Source organism: Hibiscus syriacus, unplaced genomic scaffold, assembly GCF_006381635.1.
Source record: "Hibiscus syriacus cultivar Baekdansim isolate YM2019G1 unplaced genomic scaffold, ASM638163v2 tig00111837_pilon, whole genome shotgun sequence".
Classification (NCBI taxonomy): Eukaryota; Viridiplantae; Streptophyta; class Magnoliopsida; order Malvales; family Malvaceae; genus Hibiscus; species Hibiscus syriacus.
Window position 1 is genome coordinate 2,014,862 of NW_024063194.1, and position 25,863 is coordinate 2,040,724.

The following is a 25,863-nucleotide window of genomic DNA, read 5'->3' on the forward strand; positions in this document are numbered from 1 at the left end:
ATGAGTGCTAATCCAGTGTTTCATGCTCTTTCGAAATATATAGAGTTGGATATACATTTTGAGTGTGAGAAGGTAGCTTGTGGAGCTTTTCAAGTAAACTACGTGCCTGCAGAGCATCAAGTAGCTGATGGGTTGACTAAGCCCTTGGTAAAGTGTGCGCACGATTTGTTTCGACCGAAAGTTCAAGTAGCAGAGAAGGAGACAGCTGAGAAGGACTGGGAGAATGTTGAAGCATAGTTGCGTGCATGATCAGCAATGGCAGTTGGGATTGTTGCATGCATGTTGAGCAAGTTGGCTGGTAGTCGGTTAAGGTTGGTTAAGGCTGTTAGGAATCTATTAGGATGTTGTTAGAGTAGCTATGCAAGTCTTTTCTTGTATATATACTGATGTAATTCTTTAGTGAAATATAAGTTCAGTTTTATTCTTTATCTCTTCATAATCATTTTGCTTAAGTTTCAACACAGGGATGGGATATATAACAAACAAAAACAGCAGCCTAGAAGGTAAACGTCTATTTCATCCTTTGTTTTAAACCACTATCAATTCCACACTTAAAGCATATATATATATATATATATATATTAGTTTTACACATCCACACTACATTTGATTTTTCCCTTTTAGATTCTGCTTTCACCAAAAGGAAAGGAAAAAGAGACTAATGCGAGAGACTATCGATGAAGGCCAATGCATTGCTGGTTAAGTGAGCCACTCTGGCAATATTACTCCGAATAGTGTCTTTGATTTTTCCATTAATTGCTTTGGCTTCAATCCCATCCATGCACGTATCTTCATCTGTCAAAGCAGCACTAACCCAAGTCTGTATATTGCTCATTTTCATCTGAAATTCAGGGCCCTCTAGACCCTTCATTTCTGCCATCGATTGGTGCAGTTCATCCACAGAGTCTCTCATGGTCTCCACACAATCAGCAATGACAACCGTTTCTCCGCGCGTTAATCCGTGCTCTTTCGACAACCTCAGTACCAGTGTCGAAGTCGATTGCGCGTTGTTGAGGCTTACGGAGAGAGCGGTATTGGCTAGTTCCCGAGGGCTGGTCTGGATGGTGCTAGCATAGGCTGAGAGTGACTGGTAGCATATGTCGGGATACATCGTCACCTCACATGAAGTTTTAACAAAATCAGTATTGGAAGTCTTCGATTGTGGTTCTAATCTAGCAGCCGAGGAAGGGTTTGTAATACATAAGAATAAAGCGAGGGCGAATGTGGCTTGAAGGGCCATAGAATTGGAAAAAGGACAGCTTTGATAATGTCAAGTACTCCATTGTTGTAGTATTAGTAGTAGTTCTAAATTTCTTCAACGAATCGATGAAGATGGAATGGAGAGAGAGAGCACACATTATAACTAATATATAAGGAAGGGGCAAATGGCAAAGGTGGGTGTAAAAGCAAGTGGGACTGGGAGGGGCATGCAAGTAGGCCCTTGTGAACTCCACCAATAATTGAATAGCGAAAAAACAAAACAATGAGATAGGATTGGTTAGAACACAACTAGAGTTTTTTTGCACAACCTTCATCTTCCTTGTTTGTCTTACTAAAAAATTCGGATAAGGTAGAATTGAGTTGGGTCAAAATTTCAATCCCAAAATCAGATAAGATAGAAAGATATATTTTTCGAATAACAGTATAGTATTGTACAATAAATCGTGACACTTGGTGAATAAACATATTAATAATAATTTATGTGAATTGATGAATATATTTATATTTTAGTTCAAAATTACATCCATTCGATCATATTTATCAGTTTTTCAATAATTGTTTCATCAAAATTCAAGTCTCTTCATCACATGGTCTTAACTTTCCATCAAATACTCTTAACCTATCATTTTATTTTCTCTTCAATATATAAAAGCTAGTTGTGACATAATTTGGACACAACTTAGAAATAGGAAAATACTTAGAAATTTTAATCTTTCTGGAGATAGAGAAATGCGAGATTATGTTCGACTAACGACTATTATTGTGCTTACTAAAATGATTTTTTCTTGTTGTATCTTAAAAAACTGACATCAAACATTATTCAAAGCACAGACGAAAGAATGGATATGCCTTAAAAAATCTACTCATACACACCTCAACATCTTTACCTATTCAATTTTATTTCTGCATACGAGGAAAAAATTTATTCATCTATTTTATTTTAATTAAATGTATTCGTCTTAATTCTGATGTTAATGTAGAGAAAAGTGGTAAAAAAATAATAATATAACTTCATCTAGACTCATGAAAAGGCTGGTCATCCATAATAATGATAATAATTAAAGAAATTGTTTTTTTAAATGAAATTTAGACGTCCTCATCTTGCTATCTAGATATTTTTATACCAATTATTATGCAATATAATATAAATACATTAATAACCTTGTCTATTTGAATAACGAACCCACAAGATATGACTCGCACCATTAAATAGCCCACCTCTTATATGTAGTAGCAAAAAGACGAATGATAATTTGAAGACAAGACTGTCGTTGAAGGTCCCAACCATGGCCATGAGGGCCAAACTGTCATAATTATCGGACCCGCGACCCAATATGTCTATCGGAATTATCTAAGGTTGTTAATTTAAAGACGTTTCCTCATTACTTTCCATAAAAAATAAAATACGTTCCCACATGCATGCATTTTCTTTTTTATTTATTTATAACCCAACATGCATGCATTTCCAAAGAATTTATATTCCTTTTGGCAGCTACAAGAGTTTAAGGAGCAAGAACGACCCTCTGCCAAATTAAATTTTCAATCAACGTCTAACTAAATTAGAATAAATTCTAAATCCAGCTTGGTTATTCCAGACTATATTTTACATATATATCATTAGTAAACTCCAAGAAAAGTGGGAATCCTTTTTGATTGAGAGAGTTAAAGAAACGGTAGAATTGGTTTCAATTGAAATTTTTATCAATAATTTAACTTTTTATAAATAATGGATAGAATAATATTTTAGGTTGAACCGGAAATATTATATTTCTCGATAACATTTTTAGTTGCAACTGAAAATGTTATATAAATTTGTACAATATTTTTATTGTAAACTCTAAAATCATTACATAATATTTTTGGTTGCAATAAAATGTTAAACTTTATAACTTTTTAAGTTGAACATCATAATATTTGGAGTTAAAAATAGTTTTAAACTAACATTAACTTGGTTATTGTGGAATGGAGTTGACATATATATCATTAGAAAACACCAATAAAAATGGGAAATCCTTTTGACCAAAGTGATGTTAATCTTGAAAATCAACAATAAACTAGATGAAACAATCAGCACTCCCAAAAAGATAACAACAGTCTTCTAATTCTCTATTGCATGCATGAGCCGTCTCGACGGATTGTTAGCCGAAGAGAATAAAAATAATGAATGAGCATTGACAGCTGAAGAGTCAAGTGGCTAAACAACATGGCCAAATGCTGTGAAGCCGGCGAGTGAGACCTCATTTTAGACCCCACAAACTTTTGTAGGTTCAATCAGTGCATTGAAGGTAAGATGTTTCCATCTTTCCATTCCAAATCAGATTTTTCCTCTTTATTTGTGAATTTGATCTGCCATGGGGAACTGGGCCACTTGATATTCTTTGTTTAAGGCCTCTGCTTAGTTATCTATCATTCAAAAATAGTAGCGGTTGATATTATTGATAAATGCTTAATTTAGTTAATATTTTATTTTTAAATTATTCCTTAATCATTGATTTTTGTGGTTTATTTGTTTATTTTAATTCATTTTCTGTACATGATGTAAGATTCTGGAAATTGCACAAAAAGGACACAATTCTGCAGTTTTTTTTTTCGGAAACAAAGGTGGCTGGAATTCGGATTTGAATTAAACTCAAGTTTGGGATAATATTTTAAACATTATATTTTATCTTTGTATTTTAGTTTAAATAGGTTTAAGTATTTTAATTAAGTTTTATGATATTATTTTTTATTTTTTATATTTGTTTTAGGTATTTTAATATAAATATGTTTTAGTATTTTAATTATGTTTTAGGATATTATTTTCATATTTTATATTTTTTTAGGTATTTTAATTTAAATAGGTTTTAGTATTTTAATTAGGATTTAGAATATTATTTTATTTTTTAGGTATTTTAGTTTAAATAATTTTAAGTGTTTTAATTAGGATTTAAGATGTTTTAGCTTGTTTTTATGAATTTGAAGGTTATAAATACCCTCTAAGGGTGAGCCTAGAAACATATCTCTCTCAATTGAGAATAAAATCTCTCTCTCTCTATCTTTTCATATACTTTTCTATGCTAAACATGACTTTGGTTATGCTTAGCTAATTTTCTTTCAAGCCGAAGACTAAAGCAAAGGCTCAATTCCAAACATGAGAATTGTAAGGTACTTAAATCGTTTCGGATTTGCTATCTGTTTTTTTATCTTACTTTTCAAATCAAAACGATTTCGACATTGGTCTGGATATTGTTATGGTTAACGTTTGAAGAAGGATTTGCTTATTGAAGAATATTCAACTTCCTGATAACACACTTAGCATAATTGTTTGCTAAGAGGAAATTGAGATCGGAATCTGTTATTGTTGAAACGACACAATCCGAGTTGGCAGCGAATAATTTTTCTTGTAGTATCCGACGTGAATCTTGAAGTAAAAATCAGTTTCGATGATCTGATGAATTTGAGAAAAAGCTGAAGTCTGAGGCTGCTTTCACAATAAGTTTCCCTTTACCTCAATCTCTTTAATTTGTTTATTTAATTATTTTTATTTTAAAAACAACTTTTAAAAATCCCCTTTTAAATTTATTACTATTACCACATCCCTTGGATAACCTACTTCTCTATACTACCTTTTCCTTTTTATTAAGAATCCAAGAAATTTTGATAGCAAACGAAGGTTATCAATTGGCGTCGTTGTCGGGGAGTAACGGCAAGTACTGATTTATTTCCTAGTTTTTTATTACCATAAGAAACCCATGTGAATTAGTAGATCTAGATCCGTAGATCGAAGCAGACGTATACAACATTCCGATGGAAGAAGAACAAATGATTCAAGAACTAGTCACATCACCTGTCACTCATACGCCATTATGCATTAATTTTCCTAGTGGCATGAATCCACTTCAATTAAAGACATGATCATTCATCTTCTCCCACCTTCCATGACTGATCCGCACATGAAGCATCCTTTGTGGAGTTAAACATGGTTTGCACTAGCATTAAACCACAGGGTGTTAGCGATTATCAAATTAAATTGAGAACTCTCCCTTTCTCTTTAGCCGACTTGGCTAAAGATTGGTTATTTTATTTACCTTCAAATTTAGTTAATTCATGGGCCGACATGAATCGAATTTTTCTTGAAAGGTTCTTTCCAGCGGCTAAAGCAAGCGAGTTGCGAATGAGCATTCTTTTCATTCAGCAAAAGAATGAAGAAAGTCTTTATGACTATTGAGAGCGATTTTAAAAGCTTTGTGCACGTTCTCCGCAACACAGATTAAGTGAGCAAACGTTACTTCAATCCTTTTATGAAGACCTTTTACCAATGGAGATGAAAATGGTGGATGTTGCAGTGGAGGAGAATTAGTCAACATGACCCCAACAACAACAAGGGAATTGATTACAACCTTGGCACCCAACTCTCAACAGTTTTCAAGTGAATCCAGCCAACGGGTTCACGAGATAAGTATATTTTCCCTTGAAAATAAGTTAGATAAATTAACTGAAGTAGTTAATTGACTTGTTGCAGAAAAATATGGAGCAACAAGAGCATGTGGGAATTCATGAAATCACGCATCAACAGTAAACGCAAAAACCATCATTGGAGGAATTCATAAGGAAGTTAGCAATTTCACAAGAAAAGTTCATTGTATCCTAGGAAAAATCCCAAAGCCAAACCGATACATATCTTCAAGAGTTAGATAACCAAGTAAGCCGACTAGCTCAAAATGTGGAAAAATTGGAATCACAAGGATGACAACCTTCTCAAACGGAGTTAAATCCGAGAAAAATGTTAGTGTCATCACACTCCGAAGAGGAAAAGTTATCTCACCCGAAGTTCCAGTAGAAAAAGTCGCACATCAGGAAGAACAAGAGGACACACCACCTTCAGAAATACAAGGTATATCTAACTCACATCCTTATCTTTCTTCTCATAAAATCACGCCATCACCCTTCCCATCAAGGTTAATAAAGTGTGATAAAAGAGCTTAAGAAAATGAGATCTTAGAGGTGTTCCAAAAAGTTCAAGTAAACATACCTCTTCTTGAAGTAATTCGACAAGTACCAAGGTATGCTCGATTCTTAAAAGAACTTTGCACAAAAAGGAGGAAATTAATAGGGCATGAAAAGGTAAATTTGGGAGAACATGTCTCTGCAATTTTTCAACGAAAGCTCCCACCAAAGATGAAAGATCAAGGTATGTTCATTATACCTTGCAAAATAGATGATTTTAAAATTAAATTGCAATGTGTGACTTATGAGCTTCAATTAATGTTATGTCATTTTCTATATATAAAATGATTACTAACGAGACTTTGAAGGAAACAGGAATAACCATACAGTTGGTTGATCGATCTGTGATCTATCCAGTGGGAGTAATGGAAAACGTCTTGGTAAAGGTCGATGTATTATTCTTTCTAGCAGATTTCTATGTCATTGACGTGGAACATGATAGGTCGGATTCTTATTCTGAGGTACTCTTAACAATGGAATTTGATGGTGAGATCGTTGAATTTGATGTTTACAAAGTAATGAAATACCCTGATCATGTTGAAAGAATTAATTCTGTTGATGTTATAGAACCTTTAATTGATGAATATATTGAATCTAATTTTTCTTATAATCTTTTTAAGGATCATGAACTTTGCCATGAAAGGAAGAAAAGAAGTTTGAAAATATTAATTCAATCAATTCTGATTTATCTTTATCTTCCTCTAAAACTAAAACTTTACCTTCTGTTTTGCAGGCACCTGAGATAAAATTAAAGCAATTAACGGAGCATTTGAAATATGTCTTTTTGGGCGAAAATAAAACTTTGCCAGTGATCATCTCAAGTAAATTATCCGAAGGATAAAAGGAAGCTTTGGTAGCAGTATTGCGGTCTCAAAAAGAAGCCATAGGATGGACCATTGCCGACATTAAAGGATTAAGAGCCTTGACTTGCATGCACAAGATGAAAGTCGAAGAAGGAGCAAAGTCATCACGTGAAGGATAACGACGATTAAATCCACTGATGATGGAAGTAGTAAAGAAAGAAATTTAGAAACTCCTTGATGTTAACGTAATGTATCCAATTTTGGATAGTAATTGGGTAAGTCCGATTCATGTGGTTCCCAAGAAAACAAGAATCACAGGGGTCGAAAATCAAGAAGGGGAGTTAGTGCCAACAAGAGTTCAATATGGATGGCGAGTTTGTTTTGATTACAAGAAGTGGAACTCTCTTACTCTAAGAGATCATTTTCCTCTTCCTTTTATAGATCAAATGATTGAAAGATTATCTAGGAAAACTCATTATTGTTGCCTTGATGGTTTTTCAGGTTTTTTCCAAATCCCAGTGGCACTAGAGGATTAAGAAAAAATGACTTTTACTTGTCCCTTTGCTACATTTTCATATAGAGGAATGCCCTTTGATCTTCGTAACACACCGGCCACCATCCAAAGAAGTATGTTAAGTATATTTTTCGACTATGTGGAGAAGGGCATCGAAGTCTTTATGGATGACTTCACTGTTTATGGTAACTCTTTTAATGAATGCCATGATAATTTAAATTACTCGGCTCAAAAAAATTATTCGACTAAGAAAAAAGAACTTTTTGCTATAATTTTTGCTTTAGAAAAATTTAGATCCTATTTGCTTGGTACTAAAATTACTGTCTTTTCTGATTATGCAACTATAAGGTATTTGATTAGCAAAAATGAAGCAAAATCGAGGCATTATCTGTTGATCATTCTTTTACAGGAATTTAACTTGGAAATCAAAGACAATAAGGGATGCGAAAATCTGGTAGCGGATCACTTGAGTCAAATTCCCCTTTCCACATCCAAACCACCACTTAGAGAATAATTTCCTGAAGAAAATTTTATGGTGGCGCAAATCATAACTCCATGGTTTGCATACATGGTTAATTATTTGGCCACAGGTAAGTTACCATTAGATTTGACGAGAGCTTAAATCAATCGAATTAAGCGAGAATGCCGATACTATATTTGGGATGGTCCTTATTTATAGAAGCACTGCTCGGATTAGGTAATTCGACGATGTATTGCCGGAAGTGAGGTAAACTCAATTTTAATTTTTTTTCATTCTTACTCTTGTAGTGGTCATTTTGGGCCAAAACGTACAGCTCATAAAATTCTTGAATGCGGTTTCTATTGGCTTAACATCTTTTGGGATTCTTATCTATTTTGTAAAACTTATGAAAGATGTCAACGTATAGGTAATTTAAGTCGTATGAATGAAATGTCACTTAATTCTATACAAGTTTGTGAAATTTTTTATGTTTGGGGAATCGACTAAATGGGTCCTTTTACTTAGTCATTTGGAAATACTTATATTATTTTAGCTATGGATTATGTTTCCAAATGGGTGGAAACTAAAGCCACTCGGAATAATGATGCGAAAACTACAGTTAATTTTTTGAAAAATATTTTTTCAAGGTTTGGCACTCCACGGGCTATAATAAGCAATAGAGGAACACATTTCGTCAACCGAGTAATCGAGTTGCTAATGAATAAATTTGGAGTAACTCAAAGAATTGCTACCCCTTACCATCCACAAACAAATGGACAGACATAAGTATCAAATCGAGAAATTAAAACAATTCTTGAGAAAATTGTTAAACCGGATCGAAATGATTGGAGTTTAAAATTAATCGATGCACTTTGGGCATATCGAACTGCTTATAAAGGTCCCACTGGGATGTCACCATACCGACTTGTTTTTGGTAAACCATGCCATTTACTGGTCGAGTTAGAACATCGGGCTTATTGGGCCGTTAAACAATGTAACATAGACATAGATGTAATTGGTGAAGCTCGGAAATTAGACATTCAATAACTTGAGAAAATCGGAAGAAATGCCTATGATAATGCTCGGATATTCAAAGAAAAAACAAAATAATTTCATGATAGTAGAATTTCTTTTAAAACTTTTTCTATCGGCCAAAAGGTTTTATTATTTAACTCCAAATTTAAACTTTTTACAGGAAAACTCAAATCAAAATGGCTCGGACCGTTTATAGTTACTCAAGTATTTCCTCACGGTTCTGTTGAAATTGAAGATAACTCATGAGTATGATTTAAAGCTAATGTTTAAATATTGAAGCCATATTATTAAAATGCTCCAGTTGGTCTAATCGAAGAAATCAATTTAGAGGAACCCACGCTTTGAAAAATCAGGTCGTCGAGCTAACGACGTTAAACAAAAGTATTTGATGGGAGGCAACCCATTTACGTTTTATTTTCATTTTATTTATTTCATTCCATTTATTTTATTTTATTTTATCATATCCTTAAATTTATTTTATTTTTCTCTGAACAGGTTCAAATTTTGATCGAATATTTCTTACCTTCGCTCGGGCTCATCACGACATGACCGAGGCTACGGTCGCCACTAGATTGGGGAGTATTCTTTTTCCCTCTCTTTGTTTTTAAATTTGATATACGTTTTGGGAGAAAACGGAATAAGTGAGGGGAAGGATAAGCATGTTATTTTTCCTTAACTTATTTAATTGTTTGAAATTGAGTTATTCTGATGTTGATATGTTGGGATCGTTGGTTGCTAGTGTTGAATTTCGCTTTTTACTCTTGCTTCCTTTGGATTATGACCATGTTTTTTATCAAATTTAATTTGCATGATTGGTAGTTGATATAGTTAGTGAATTTTTTGTTGAGTATTGATATTTCATGCTTTTATCGATAGAGATGAACTTGACTCAATGCATATAAACGTTTCTTATGAGATTTGAGCCTAACGAGCATACATTTTCTTTCTTGCTCATTGTTTGACTTGTGTGTGTCGAATTAATTAGGATATTCTAGAACTTGTAATCACAATGCATATTGAGACTACATGTTGAACTTAATGTTTTAATATGATAAGGACACCTAGGATAAACCCACTCTTCCCGAAAAGCCTACATGTTTATATATCCACTAGTGAACCACGTTTGAGCCTATATCACTTTCTTTGTTTTACACCTCATAATTAAACCCGAAGCCTTTCTTTTTTATTTTTCCTCTCTTTTCACACCCTTGCCTAGACTTGAGATCTTGTATCATTATTGTTTCACGAAAAAAATGAAAAAAAAAGTTGTTCACTATTTCGAACAACAAAAAAAGAGAAGAAAAAATACCATTTGTTCGAAAAAACAAAAAAAAAAAGGAAAGAAAAATCGATCGCTTCATTTGTCTTTCATCTATTCTTTTTCTTTTTTTTGTTCTTCATTGCACTTCATGTTAATTTGTGGATTATTCTTAATTATTTTGATCTCTTGTTTCGATATTTTAAACCTTTATTTTCGACCTTTCCCTACCCTAACCTAAGCCCCGTTACACCTTGTTTAAAGACCCCTTGATTATTGCATTATGTTCATTTTTCGTAGTGGATACTTGATTGGATTCCAAGTCTGTGGGAATATTTTGGTTAGTTTCGGTTTGAGCGATTTCATTTACCCCAAAAACTTTGAGTGGATATGTGTGAATCTTTGTGAGGTATTGAGTCATGTTTCATTTAAATTGACAATTAATTGGGATATTTTGGTTACTTTAAATTTTCTTGGTTATGTCTTTGATTGATTGCAACTTGAATTTGGAAAATGTCATGGACTTAATTCGATTGGAAGTTTGAGGAATAAATTGAAATTGAAGATGAAAACTTATGATTTTGATATGTTAATTGAGGAATGCTTGAGGACAAGCATTGAATAAGTGAGGGGGAATTTGATAAGTGCTTAATTTAGTTAATATTTTACTTTTAAATGACTCCTTAATCATTGATTTTTTGGCTTATTTTTCCATTTTAATTCATTTTTTGTACGATACGTATGATTCTGGAAATTGCACAAAAAGGATACAATTTTGTAGTTTTTTATTTTCAGAATTAAAGTTGGCTGGAATTTGAATTTGAATTAAAGTCAAGTTTAGGATAATATTTTAAACATTATATTTTATCTTTGTATTTTAGTTTAAATAGGTTTTAGTATTTTAATTAAGTTTTAGGATATTATTTTTATATTTTATATTTGTTTTAGGTATTTTAATTTAAATAGGTTTTAGTATTTTAATTAGGATTTAGAATATTATATTATATTTTAGGTATTTTAGTTTAAATAATTTTAACTGTTTTAATTAGGATTGAAGATGTTTTAGCATGTTTTTATGAATTTGAAGGCTATAAATACCCTCTAAGGGTGAGCCTAGAAACAAATCTATCTCAATTGAGAATAAAATCTTCTTTTTCTCTCTAGATTTCTCTTTATTTTTCACATACTTTTCTATTATGCTAAGTATGACTTTGGTTATGCTTAGCTAATTTTCTTTTAAGCCGAAGACTAAAGCGAATGCTCAATTCCAAACGTGAGAATTGTAAGGTACTTAAATCACTTCAGATTTTCTCTCTGTTTTATGAGCTTACTTTTCAAATCAAACGATTTCGACATTGGTCCGGATATTGTTATGGTTAATGTTTGAAGAAGGATTTTCTTATTGAAGCATATTCAACTTCCCGAGAACACACTTAGCAAAATTGTTTGCTAAGAAGAAATTGAGATCATAATCAGTTATTGTTGAAATGACGCAATTCGAGTTGGCAGTGAAAATTGTTCTCATAGTAACCGAGGTGAATCTTGAAGTAAAAATTAGTTTCGATGATTTGAGGAATTTGAGACAAAGCTGAAGTCTGAGGCTGCTTTCACAATAAGTTTCCATTTACCTCAATCTCTTTAATTTGTTTATTTAATTATTTTTCTTTTATTTAATTCTTATTTTTATTTTAAAACAACTTTTAAAATCCCCCTTTTAAATTTATTACTATTAATATTTATTATTATATTATTTTTCCTTTTTTTATTATTTATTTTATTTTAATATATATTTTCAACTTCATCTGGAATTCTATCTTCTTCTAAAATCAAGAAAGAGTTTTATTAAATCAAAAACACTACAGTCCTTGTGGATCGACCATGCGTCTTGATACTACCTTTTCCTTTTTATTTATTAAGAAGCCATGAATTATTTTGATAGCAAAACAACGGTTATCAAATTGGCGCAGTTGTCGGGGACTAACTGCAAGTACTGATTTATTTTTCTAGTTTTTTTATGACCTGAAGAAACCTAGTTGAATTAGTAGATCTAGATCCGGAAATCGAAGCAGACGCATACAACATTCCGATGGTTATCAATTATTTTGGTGGTATTTGTTAAATTCCAAATGAAGATTTAAAAAATTATATCTAGAAAATTCTAATTGAATTTTAGATTTAGTTTTCAAAAAAATTATTTGACTAGGTTGTGCTTTAAAGAAGTAAGATGTAGGATGAAATGAACAGATAGGTAAAATTATGTAATCGATCAGGTTTCTGGTTAAATCATGTCAAATTAGGTTAAATTGGATATGAATTATGTCAGGTCAATTTAATGATTCGACTTGAGTCAGATCATGTTCGGGTAGAGTCAGGTTCAGGTCATGGTCATGTTGATTTCAAATTAGATTCAGTTCAGGTCGAGTTAATTTCATATTAGGTCAATATCAGGTCAAGTCAAAATGGTTCAGGTCTGCATTAGTTAAATATTAGGTTAATTAATGTTTGAATTAACTTCAGGTTTGGTCTCATTCAGGCCACATCTCGTTCAAGTCGTGTGACGTCGGTTACATATAAAATTGAAGTCGGGCAATATCTATTTTGGGTGAACTTCAAGTCAGATCTTATTAGGTACAGATAGACTTCATATCGATTCATTTTTAGTTGAATTATTTTTTGTCCTTCACAAACATCTAATTGTAATATCCAAACATGTTTTTAGTAGCATTTTTAAGCGCCCCTAAAACTCCTATCGACGTTATTAAAAGCACCACAAGAAGCACCGATAAAGGAATGGCAACAAAATTTAGTGGCGCTTGTTAATATAAATAATGCTGCAAAAGATATATACATATAGTAGCGTTTCGAAGACAAACGCCACTAATTTCCATGACCTATAGCGACATTTTCCAACAAACGCCAATAATTACATTATCTATAGTGGTGTTTATTATCTCAAACACTGCAATATGTTTTGATATATAGAGGCATTTTTGTCCATAAATGTCGCTATGACCTATGTATATAGTTGTGTTTCTATTGAAAAATGTCTCAAATGTGTTCTCCATTAATGGTTTTTTTATTCCAAAACACCGTAAAAGAACATGACTTATATTTTCTTTGATACGTTCTACCTCCGTTATGATAGAGAAGCGACAGCAGAGGATGATCGTTGCTCTTCATTGAGGAATCAAACCTAGAAAACTCTAAACTCGATCAAAGAATGATATGTTGAATGAAGGATGTGGACGACAACAAGGTAATTGGATTAGGGCTTTTATTTCCTGAGATTAGGACAAGAAGAATATGTTAAGATAATTCTAATTAAATAAGGACAAAAGGAAAAAAAATAAGGGTAATTAAATAAACTAAAAGACAAAATATGTAATAAAGGAATTAAACCTATCTTCCCTTATAATGGGTGGTAAGGGTTATTATGAATGGATTTGGATGGATGAATACTCATTGGAAAGATAACGAGATAAGGATTGTGGAGATTTGAAAATTTACCTGCAGAAGATATGTGTTTAACGCAAACCTTAGGGTTTTGGGAATGATGGTGGCGGGATGATGGTCGAAGAAGATTATTGTTTATGAAGATGAAATATAGATGGATATGTCCTACCGAACCCTCCTAGTCGTAATGAAAAGGAAAACTCGACAATATGACTCTAACCATCCCTCAAATCGCAATGAGAAGGCAAATTAGTGTGTTAATATCTCTTTCTCAAGAACTTGGAATAACTTAAAGGAAAAGATGCTTTGAAGGCACAAGATAATCAACTCTAACAAAAATGTACTCATGTTGTATTATTATTCAAATAAAAGATGAATGAGTTTCCCTTCTTAAATTCTCCTGTCTCTATGTGGGCTTGGATTCATTTGCTGATGAAAGCTTGAACTAGAGTTTGAATTTGTCTTTTAAGAGTTTGGCCCAGTTTCTTGTAATTGGGCGAGATGGATGACTTAGCCTATCATCTTTGGAAAAGTGATATGTGGTGCATGTATCATCTCTCCCCTCCTTAGAAGGATTCATCCAGGAATCTGAAACATTAAAGGAAGATAGGTTAGAAACATTAAAGGATGCACTCATGCCATACACACCTGGGAGATCAATAAGGTATGCATTATCATTAATACGTTTAAGGACTTGGAATAGTTCACCGCCTCATTGGTCAAGTTTAGATTTCTGTTGCTTTGAAAATCTTTATTTTTGCATATGTACCCAAACCCAATTGCCTTGTTTAAATCTGATATATCGTCTTCTTTTATTGACGCTTTGTGCCATAACTTCGTATGTTTTCTCCATCCTTTGCTTGGATTTAGTGTGAGGGTCCTTGACAAATGTTGCTTGTTGTTCACCATCCATGCTAGTAATTTGTTTTAAAGGAAAAGGAACAAGATCCAAAGTATTTAGTGGATTAAATCCATAAACTAACTCGAATGGATAATAACCTATAGTAGAATTGGTATATCTATTATAAATAAATTCTACAAAAGGTAAACATTCTTCCCAGTTACATGTTTTCTTACCAACCACATTTCGAATTAAGGAACCTATAATTCGATTGATTAGCTTAGTTTTCCATCCATTTGTGGATGAAAAGTGGTTGAATAAAGAAGTTTTGTACCAATTTTACCCCCATAATACCTTCCAGAAGTGGTTTATTAATGTTGTGTCACGATTGAACATAATTGTACAAGGAATGCCATAGAGTCAAACAATCTCTTTAAAGAAAATATCGACTACATGTGTTGCATCATCAGTTTTGTGACATGGAATAAAATGCGCCATCTTTGAAAACCTAATAATAACCACAAATATATTATCTTATCCTCTCTTGGTACGAGGTAAGCCTAGGATAAAATCCATTGATAAGTCTATCCAAGGAGAGGAAGAAATTGACAAAGCAATATAAACCATTAGGATTTACCTTTGATTTGTCTTGTTTGCATGTAATGCAAGAAAAACATACATTTTCGACGACTTTCCTCATGTGTGACCAAAAGAAGTGTTTCATGACAATGTCGAGTGTTATGTTAAAACCGAAGTGTCCCATTAGTCCTCCTGCGTGTGCCTCATGGACTAAGAATTCTTGCAAAAATCTTTGCAGAATTCACAACCTGTTCAATCTAAAAAGAAATCCATCTTCAAGGTAAAACTTGTTAAAAACACATTTTGATAAATGGTTGTAAATATTAAAAAAAAAATCTAAGTCAGAAGACTAAAGTTCTTTAATGTTCTCAAATCCTAAAATAACAACATGCATTTAAGTAATAAGTGTATACCTTTGGGATATTGCATCGCCTACTTTAAGATCTTTACCTTATTTATATTGAATCACATAAGGAAAAGAGTCTATGAATGTAACCCATCGAGCATGTCTTTTGTTCAACTTACCTTGACCGTTTAGCAACTATAGTGATTCATGATCCGTATGGATGACAAACTCTTTAAGAAGAAAATTTTTACATACTTCGAGTGAATGAACAAGTACTAGAAGTTCCTTGTCATAAGTTAAGTAATTAAGTCATTCTCCTTTCATCTTCTCGCTAAAGCAAGCGATAGGTTGTTTTTCCTGCATGAGTACTGCGCCTATTCCTGTGCCTAAAGCATCACATTTTAGCTCAAAAGTGTTAGAAAAATTGGGAAGACGAAGAATGGGAGCATAACATAACTTACCTTTTAGAAGTTTGAAAGCTTGTTGTTGTTAAGGTCCCAACTTGAATACAACCGATTTCTTGATTATTTCCGTGAGAGGTGCGACAATGGTAAAGAAGTCTCGAACGAATCGTCGATAACAAATTGCCAAACCATGAAAAGAACATACCTCAATGATATATGATGGTGTGGGCAATTCTTAGATTGCTTTCACCTTTTCTTGATCGACATGGATACCATGTGCACTTATGATAAAACCTAAAAAGATAAGTTTGTCACTACAAAACACACACTTGTCCAGGTTAACAAATAAATGTTCTTTTCATAGAACTTCGAGGATGAAACGAACGTGCCTGGCATTAGAATCAAGAGAAGGCGAGTAAATAAGGATATCATCAAAATCAACAACAACATGCTTATCTATGAACTCTTTCAAAACATGGTTCATTAACCACATGAATGTACTCGGTGCATCGGTAAGGCCACACGACAAGCTATTCGTAGATTCTGAACTTCATTTTGAAACTTGTCTTCCATTCTACTCATTCTTTCATTCAGATTTGGTGGCAATCTCTTTTCAAATCTATCTTTGTAATGATGCAAGAACCATGTAGTTAATCCAATAAATCATCAAGGCATGAAATAGGGTGTCTATATTTGATTGTTATTTTTTTGATTGGTATGCAAACTACACACATTTGAAATGTGTCATCTTTATTTGGAAATAGAATAACTGGAATGATGCATGGACTAAGGCTTTCCAACTCCTTGGTTTCTTTATGATTGCACCGATAAGGAGGTCGATTTAGAATGAAAGATCCCAATATGAAATCCATTTGATGTTCTATTCCTCTTTTAGGTTTTAATCCATTTGGTGGATCACTTAATACATCTGTTAATTTCTGCAAAAATAAAAAATAAAACCACTAGGTAAATTCATGAGGCTAGTAGAAACTAAAAAATATGTCTTTGAATTGGATAAGGATGCAAGTCTTATGGTGGGAAAAGGTTTCTCATAGATCTTTGAACTCGTATAAACATTTTATGACACTTTTTTCTCACAAAAAAATTGTCTCACCTCTCGTTGGTCATTCTTTTAGATTTTATCAGTTTTGACCTCTTTTGCCTCTTTTTTGAAATTCCCAACCTCCTCACAAATTCTTTTTTGATATTGGAGAATGTCTTTTGGATGTATTAGTCGTAAACTATATGAACTTCCATTGATGTTCATAGAGTACTTATTTCCCTTACCATAGTATATGACATCATTGTCATATTGTCACGGTCGTTCCAAAAGAATGTGAGATGCTTACATGGGGAGTACATTGCACCAAACATTGTCACAATATTTACCTATCTTCATATTAACGAGACATTATGTACTCACCTTTAGTTCAGAACTTTCATTAAGTCATTGTAAACAATACGGCTTAGGATGTCGCTGACTCGATAAGTTAAGTTTATACACCACGTAACTGCTAATCACATTAACACAACTTCCATTATCGATGATCAAAGAATAAACTTTATCCTTTATTTGACATGTGAAAGATATTTGTTCTTTGAATATCCGAGTAATCAACTATTTGAATGCTTAAGTTTAACTCACAACTAAGCATGTTTCGTTAAACCCATCACTATCTAACTCATTTTCTGACTCTTTTTCCATTTGATTAGGACATCTTGTTTCTTAGTTAGCCCAACTAGTATCCTCCTCTCGGATTATCATTGTTTTAAAATTCAGACAATCGTGACTGATATGACCATACCCTTTGCATTTAAAGAAAACTAGTTTTTTTTTCTTTGGGTATTTTAGGTTTTCGATCATATCTTTATTAGCCACCTTAGGCTTTTCATTTATGAATTTCTTATTCACGACAGAAGATGAAGTAGAAGAATGAGTAATATTAGATGACGTACCTGGGTAAGAAGAGGATGTACCTTGGTAATTGTCTTTGAATCTAAACCTTCTTTGAAGTTGTGCTTCGATTGTTATTGCTTTCTTTAATGTTTCTTCTAGACTTTCATATCAATGCAAATTAAGAAGATCAACAATGTTTTTGTTTAAGACAACAACAAAATGAGAGATTGTATCTTTCTCTTATTTAGTGATTCCTACTTGATTTATGAGTGATTGCATCTCTTTGTAGTAGTCTTCCATGTAACTCTTTCCATGTCAAAGTTGGTAGAGTCTTTGCTTTACTTCTCTTGTGTAGTGTGTCAAAAGGAAGCGATTTCTCATGACGTCCTTTAGTGTGGCCCATGATGTAATGTATTGGATCCTATTATCGTGGATTGATTTTCTAGTTACATCCACCAAGTGTGTGCATAGCCCATGAATTTCATAGTGACAAGGGGTACCTATTTTGCGATGGGACAGTCATGATAGGAAAACATGAGATCAATCTTTCCTTTCCAATTGATGTAACCATATGGATCATAGTATCCTTTAAATTATGGAATTGTGAACTTTAGTTTAAAGAACAATTCAAGCATTTGAAATTAGTGTAACAACCCAGAAATTTGAAAATAATAATAAAAATAATTAATTGAATTTGGAGGAGTTAATTAAGTAAATTGGTGAAATTTGGGGACTAAATTGGAAGTTTTTAAAACTTGTAGTTTGTTTTAGAGTTAAAGAAAATTCAGGGACCAAGCCCTGAATTTACCCTAGAACGGTAGGTAAGTTGTATTATATACGTGAATTCTGATAGGAAAATTCAGGGACCATCTTCCAACCACAAACCCGACGTCGTCCGAATTCTGATCATCGTTTTGAAACCACCATCATGTTCATCATCGAGCGAGGAACAAACTCCTTAAATTAATTGAAGTGAAACGCTGCCAAACGCTGTAAATTTCAAATTAAAGTCTTGACTTTTTTTATCTCCATCACTGAGAAAATCTTAAATTCATCACCGATCGTTGCTCCGTTTACGACACCTCCCGCACCATTGTGTTCCTTGTGCCGTTCTGAGTCCACCGGTGTCATTCTTGGTCTCCGTCGACGGCGGCGCGTGGGGAGGTGAAGCGGTCAAAGTTTCTAATTTGTTGAAATTAAGCTCTCCGCCGTTCAAAAATTTGAACTGAGCTTTGTAAGTATCTCGAAATCGTCTAAAATAATTTTTAGAAATTTTTCTGTGAATTTTACACTACCGGAAGTGGTCGCACGCACCGCCACTGCACGTGGGGAAGATTAAAATAACCGGTTTTGAACCTGTTTGACCGGTTTCCGACCCGACCCGTTGATCGTTGACCGGGTGACATTTTGGTAATTATTTGAGAAATGGTGCTATTCTGATAATTATTTTGAAAATTGTACTATTTTTGTAAAAAAAAATTAAAAAGCTGACAATTTCGTAAAATTTTTAAAAGAGTGATATTTTAGTAATTATTTTGAAAATGATGCTATTTTGGTAATTAATTTCAAAATGGTGCTATTTTTGTAATTTTAAAAAATGTTAATTTCTTAAAATGGTTGACCAAAAATTTGACCGGCTTTGACCGACCTTTAATCTTTTCTAAGTAAACCTATCCTGATATTTTTTGACGTCCCGAATATGTTTTTGGGGTTCGTTTCACCAAATTTGGAACCGAAAGTCTTCAAATCGTCAGTCAAACCTGTTAACTTTGATTTTGACCAAGAATTTAAATTTTCGAAAAGTCATTTTTGTGTATTTCGACGTCCTGAATCTGATTCCGAAGTTTGTTTTGCCAAATTCTGACCCGAAATTCCCGAATCGAGCATGTGAACCCAAAAAGGCTTAGTATTTTAGTATTTTGATTATTTATTTGAGATTTGGTTAAGGAATTGATCCAGTACAAATATTTGATGAAGGTACTCGTGTTTCACCTGAGTAAGGATCAGTTAGGTCCAGTGTTGTCCGTTCGTTAAATCAGCCCGAACCACGTACTACAAGAATCACCTATAGGTTTCCGTATATTATTTAAATAAAGATTAAGATTATTTATATTAGGATTCCAATATGGATTTTTCCGATTCGTAGGATCTAGTGCTGCAGCAGAGCGTGATCGATAGACCCAGTAGTAGTCTTCCTTATCTGATTTCTCAGACTGTTACATGTGTGTTTACTGACGGTGTTACATTACTGTTTTAAACTATCATATGAATTATTTCAAATTTATGATGTTGTTGAATATTATTACAACATGATACATGTTTTATGAATACTGGTTACCCGACACTTGATTTACCGGATATTACTGATCTGATGTATGGTTTCTGTAATTTCTACATATGATTTTCAAGCATGAACCATTTTCATGTTTTAATGGATTAATATATATTTTCACCTAAATACATACATGTTTATTTCTGTCACTGGGATACTATTGAGGGAAGTATTTCAGGCTCTTTTGTTGTGTGCTCAGGGTAAATCCTCATCACATTTGATTAAAAATCCGTAGATTGTCAGAATCACGACTTGTTTATATAGGCATTTTCTAATGTTTTTTAAAATTCTTATAATAGGGTGGGAAAAGGTCGATGACTTGAAGATGAAACATTGTTATATAGCACCTGATTATGCCTTAGAAGTTCGATTATTTCAGATATTGACTTACATTTTCTTCTTCTATTTTTTCTTTGCAACTGCTGAAAGGTCAAATTCTATAACAAAGAGGTGGCAAGGAAGCGGAAGATAAAACTAGGTGTTGACTGCTCCCATGGGTTGCACCACTAATCGAAGAACTTCCTCCAGAAGAAGAGATAGAAAGAAAAGTTGCTAAGGGAAAGGCAAGGAAGAAGATAACCAAAAATAAATCATGGTTTATTTGTAAGAAATGTCATTATTGTAATTTCTATAAAGTATTGTATTTTATTGTAATTTATAAAATATTTTTTACTTTATTGTAAATTCCAAAAAGTTTTGTACTTTATTGTAAATTCCAAAATGTTTTGTATTTTATTGTAAATTCCAAAAAGTTATGTCCTTTATTGTAAATTATAACTACTTTTTTTATTATAATTTTATATTTTTATAATCTAATAAAGGATTTATGACAATATATTTTCCGTCATTAATACAAAAATATTATATTATTGATGATGATATAAATAATTAGTGACAAATTTTTATTTTATTTGATGACGTAATTAATTGTTACTACATACAAATTATAATGTGATGTTATGCATTAACGTCATAATATGTTTAGGAATACGTGACGAAAACATACACATCATCACATTAGCATTTAGTGACACACCTAGTGTGACGTTCGTCGTGACATCAACTTTTACGTCACAAAATACAAATAGTGACGTAAATGTAAATTTCAATGTCAATATTTTAGAAACCGCAAATAAACAAATTTGTTGAAGTGTAAAACAGGGAAGATAATTGTTAGATGATGCAGAAGAACAATAACAAGGTAAAACAAAAGAACCTAATGCAATAAGAGTCAAAGAAAAATTTGGAAAAACTAATCACGAAAAAACCCTGATTGGCTAAATCTACTTGTGAAACGTCTTTGATGAGGTTGCTGATCTCCAACAATTCTAAACTATTTTGTAGATGTTATCCAATGAGTGTCGGTTGGATCTGGAAAATTTTAGAACCAAATTATTTCTAGAAAATTTTCAACAAAAACCATTGTTCAAATCTATCTCTCAATCTTGAACGATGGATCAGAAGGTCAAATGAAGTTTGATTGATCTGAAATTTGAATTCAATATTTCTCTTATGATGAGGAAAGCACCTGTAAAAAATCATTCACAAATTCCTTCGTTTGTATTATTTGGTTTTTTATTTTGTTACTTTTTTTTTGTGCATTTTTCTTTACTTTTTTGATATTTTGATTTTTTTCTTTACTTTTTTATGAAAAACAGCAAACTAACATAATTAATTGAAACTAAACTGAAAAAAAAATTAAAAATAACCTGAAAATGATGAACTTGTCTCAATTAGCTCCGTTGGGGTACCTTGGCGTTGTACGCTTGCAAGAACAATAAAACTTGTTTGATTCTCTCCAAGAATCATTACAAATATGATACCAATTGATAGAGAAGTTGAAGCGGAAGATCATTGTTGCTTTTCATTGAGGAATCAAACCTAGAAAGCTCTTAATTTGATCAAAGAATGAGAGGATGAATGAATGATGTGGGCGGTAACAAGGTAATTGGATTAGGGTTTTTATTTATTGAGATTAAGAAAAGAAGAATTTGTTAAGACAATTCTATTAAAATAAGGACAAAAAGGAAAGAAGAATCATTGTATTTTATCTTTATTTTAATTTTCTGATTGCCAGATGTCTTCCACGAAAGCTGCTCTCAACCTGGCGTTGGGGGCAGTCTACTACCCTACTTCCCCCTTACCCCATTGCATATGGGAATAGGGTGTTTTTATTGTTGTTCCCCTATAATGGGTGGCAAGGGTTGTTGTGAATGGATTTGGATGGATAAATACTCATTAGAACGATGACGAGATAAGGATTGCAACGAAGAAGGCGGAACATAATTTTGAAAGTTGAATCTTCGTAAAAAGAGATTTGAAAATTTACCCCTAGTAGGTATGTGCTTAGCGTAAATCTTAGGGTTTTGGGAATGATAGTGGCGTGATGATAGAGGAAGAAAATGATGGCTTATGGAAATGGAATATAGATGCATATGTCTTACCAAACCCTCCTAGTCGCAATGAAAATGTAAACTAGGCAATACGAGTCTAATCAACCCTTCTAATTGCAATGAAAAGGTAAACTCGACAATATGACTCTAACCAGCCCTTCTAATCGCAATGAAAAGATAAACTCGGCAATACGACTCTAACCAGCCCTTCTAATCGCAATGAAAAGGCAAACCAGAGAGTGAATATCTCTCTCTAAAGAACTTGGAATAACTTAAAAGAAATGATGCTTCAAAGACACAAGACAATCAACTCTTGCAAAAAATTTACTCACGTTGTATTATTATTGAAAGAAAAGATAGTTGAGTTTCCCTCAAATTATTCTCTCTATGCGGGCTTGGATTCCTTTGTTCATGAAAGCCTATACTGGAGTCTGAAATTTTTCTTTTATGAGTTTGGCCCTGTTTCTTGTAATTGGGACTTGTGAAAGAGTTAGCCCATCATATTTGGAAAAGTGGCGTGTGGTACATTATCTCATTCTCAGTCAAACTTTTTTGTTTTCATTTTTCTGGTCATCTAAAAATCCTCATTTCATGAAAATTGGAAATCAAAAGGATTCAATTTTAATATCAATGAACTTCGCACATAGAAGCAAGAATAAGAGAATGAAATTTCCCCTTTATCACTGATAAATAAGGCATTGCGTTAATAATAATAAAGACGAATCTCATATAAACCTACATGCTTACAAACTGTAAAAAAAATTTAGGCTATTCACTTCCAAATCTTAATAGCCTCATCTCTACTGGTTGATATCAAGAGTCTCTGTTTCAATTTCACAAAAGCCAAAGAGAGGACAGAATCATGGTGGCATCCAGTAGAATCAGTAGTAACAACAGTAAGAACTGCTTTTGCTGTCAAATTTGCTGTTAGAGGTCGTCTCTTAGTCTCTTGTTTGAAAAAAAAAAGTAAGATTCAATAAAATTTGGGCACTTGTCTATATCATATAATTCACTCTTGAATAAACTCCATAATTGAAGAACAAAAAGATTTCAATCAGTAATATGCAATTATATAATTGAATGATATTTTATGTAAATTTATCGTTAGAAGATACCTGTACAACTTGTGCACCAAAACTTGATCTTGCTTCATAGAAATCAACATTTCCAGCTCACTTAAAATTTGGGCCACAGATACTGTGAATTCTATCAGTGCTGCAATGAAAACAATGTAAATAAAATTTCTATAAGATCACTGAACAGGGATAGAAAAGAAATTAGACAATAAACTACAATGATCCCTTAAAATCAGTTTACGTTGCACACAATCTCCTACAGACATAAATTCATGTTTTGGCTGTGGCCAATAGTAACAATTAATTAATAATAAATCTAAATAGTGGGTTAATTACAATCAAATTATAAAAACCGTCAGCCTGTTTTTCATTTGATTAATTTATTCTTGAAAACACAAAGACATTAAAAGGAATCAATTCAATACATTCAAAACAGTTTTTATAAAATAAACTATACCTGGACATGGGTAGCACCATCGAAAATAAACAGAATTAAAAAATAGTAGCATCAAATCACAGAATGACAAAAAATATTCGAGAAGATAACATGCAAATGCACCACCAAGCTTGTCGAGCATCCAATGCCTTGGAGCATTGAGCCTCTTCAAATGTTTCTTCAACCCTCTAGCCTGTAAAAACAAGGAAAATAGGAAAAGTTCAGTCAAAACAGCAGTGCTAGAGACTTTGAAACAAAATAACAAAGAAGAATAACTTTACTCAAATAAAACAAAACAGAAAACCTAGAAATTCAAACAAATAAATCATTAAATAACTTGTAATAAAACAAATATGATAGAACCTAATACCATTTAGAAACTACTATGGAACATATTGAAAAGGAGTATTACATCGAACACACTCGTTTAAGAAGCTAAAGTTCCAATTTCTGCATACAAAGGAATATCATAGTCCTAAACGCCATACCTAGCTATTCAATTTAAACCAGTTGGTTTAAGTTTCAAAATTTGCGAGAATAAGGTTTAAACGGATCAGTAAGTTAGTGACTCAAAATCAACTTGCTTTCTATTGTCTTCATCAACTTTCTCATCAACCAAACAACAACAATAGGGGAGAAAAGGAAACAACTTTACTTTGTTTGACTCAGCCATTTTATTTTTGGAATCGCTCAAAAATTTTATTTTTGTATAACTTAAAAATCTGCCATTACTCCGACAACCATCGCCATCAAAGTAACAAACACGTTGAAATCTTAAAGAAAACCTTAAAGTTGAAACTATGAAAGCAAATAACAAGAAATGTGATTTGAAATCGTAAGTAAAGAATCAGAACAAAATGAAAATGGGTGAAATGAAATTCAAATGAAGGGGAGAAACTAACCATTTTGGTGGAACTATAAGCATCTGTTTTCGATGAGAGATTTTACAATTATTTATGAAGATGCCAGCAACAAGGGGAAATCAAAACCCTAATTTCATTATTTACTGCGGTAATTCATGGTTTCATTTTTTTCTTTTTCGACTGTGACCGGTGAGATTCAAAGAGACGAGAGAAAATTATGGATTAAGAATTTAATAGTGGAGACAAAGGTGAAGTGGGATAAATGATTGGATAATTGCGGCATTTGTTTTACCAAACGGTACTATATTGCTCCACAATTGTTGTGTTTAAAAACACCACTGTATATTGATATTATTGCGACATTTGTTATAGAAACACACCACTGTATATGGATATTATTTTGACATTTGTTATAAAAACGTTACTAAAGTACACGTCTATAACAACGTTTTTATAAAAATGTCATCATATATTTGTCTATAATAGTGTTTTTTTACTGCAAACGCCTCTAAAGGTATGTGTGTATTGTAGCGAGTTCAAGACAACGTCACGAATGTGTAATTTTATGTCGTTTTTATCTAGAAACGCCACGATATGTAAAAAGTTAGCGGCGTATACGTTAAAAACCTATTTTGCTGTAGTGATATATATATAATTCGCATGCCACATTTCATCTTGCAACACCAATCAATTGGCATGGATTAGAACAAATCCAAGTAAATTATCTGTTAGGACAGAACCATATAAACCTAAAGAGTAGATTAACAATTTGTTTTCATGGTGATTCATACAAGTCGCAACAAATAAAATTCAATTCCACAACATGATTTCGTGATGAAGTTCGTATACATGAATCAAAAATAAAACAAATCGATTAATAACATGAAAAAATTATTCTATTAAATAATCGAAAGGAGTATAAAATGAATAAACTTTTGGAACCGGAACAACTGATTAACAACGAGT

General features: G+C 32.6%; 1 protein-coding gene and 1 long non-coding RNA gene across 2 annotated transcripts; both read right to left on the bottom strand.

The window, feature by feature from the left end:
• Window positions 1-592: 592 nt before the first annotated feature.
• LOC120171785 (21 kDa protein-like) lies at window positions 593-1,305 on the bottom strand. The gene has a single exon (XM_039179435.1). The coding sequence runs from the start codon at window positions 1,238-1,240 to the stop codon at window positions 659-661; it is 582 nt and encodes a 193-aa protein (XP_039035366.1). The 5' UTR covers window positions 1,241-1,305; the 3' UTR covers window positions 593-658.
• A 21,223-nt stretch (window positions 1,306-22,528) lies between these two features.
• Window positions 22,529-25,008, bottom strand: LOC120171896. Its single transcript, XR_005520911.1, has 3 exons — window positions 24,937-25,008; window positions 24,124-24,227; window positions 22,529-22,538 (listed from the first exon to the last, which is right to left on the bottom strand). It is a non-coding gene; the product is annotated as an uncharacterized LOC120171896 (long non-coding RNA).
• Between the last annotated feature and the right edge of the window lie 855 nt (window positions 25,009-25,863).

What these genes read in the sequence shown, in the direction of transcription:
- LOC120171785 (XM_039179435.1), bottom strand. Translation starts at nt 1,240, where the DNA reads ATGGCCCTTCAAGCCACATTCGCCCTCGCTTTATTCTTATGTATTACA.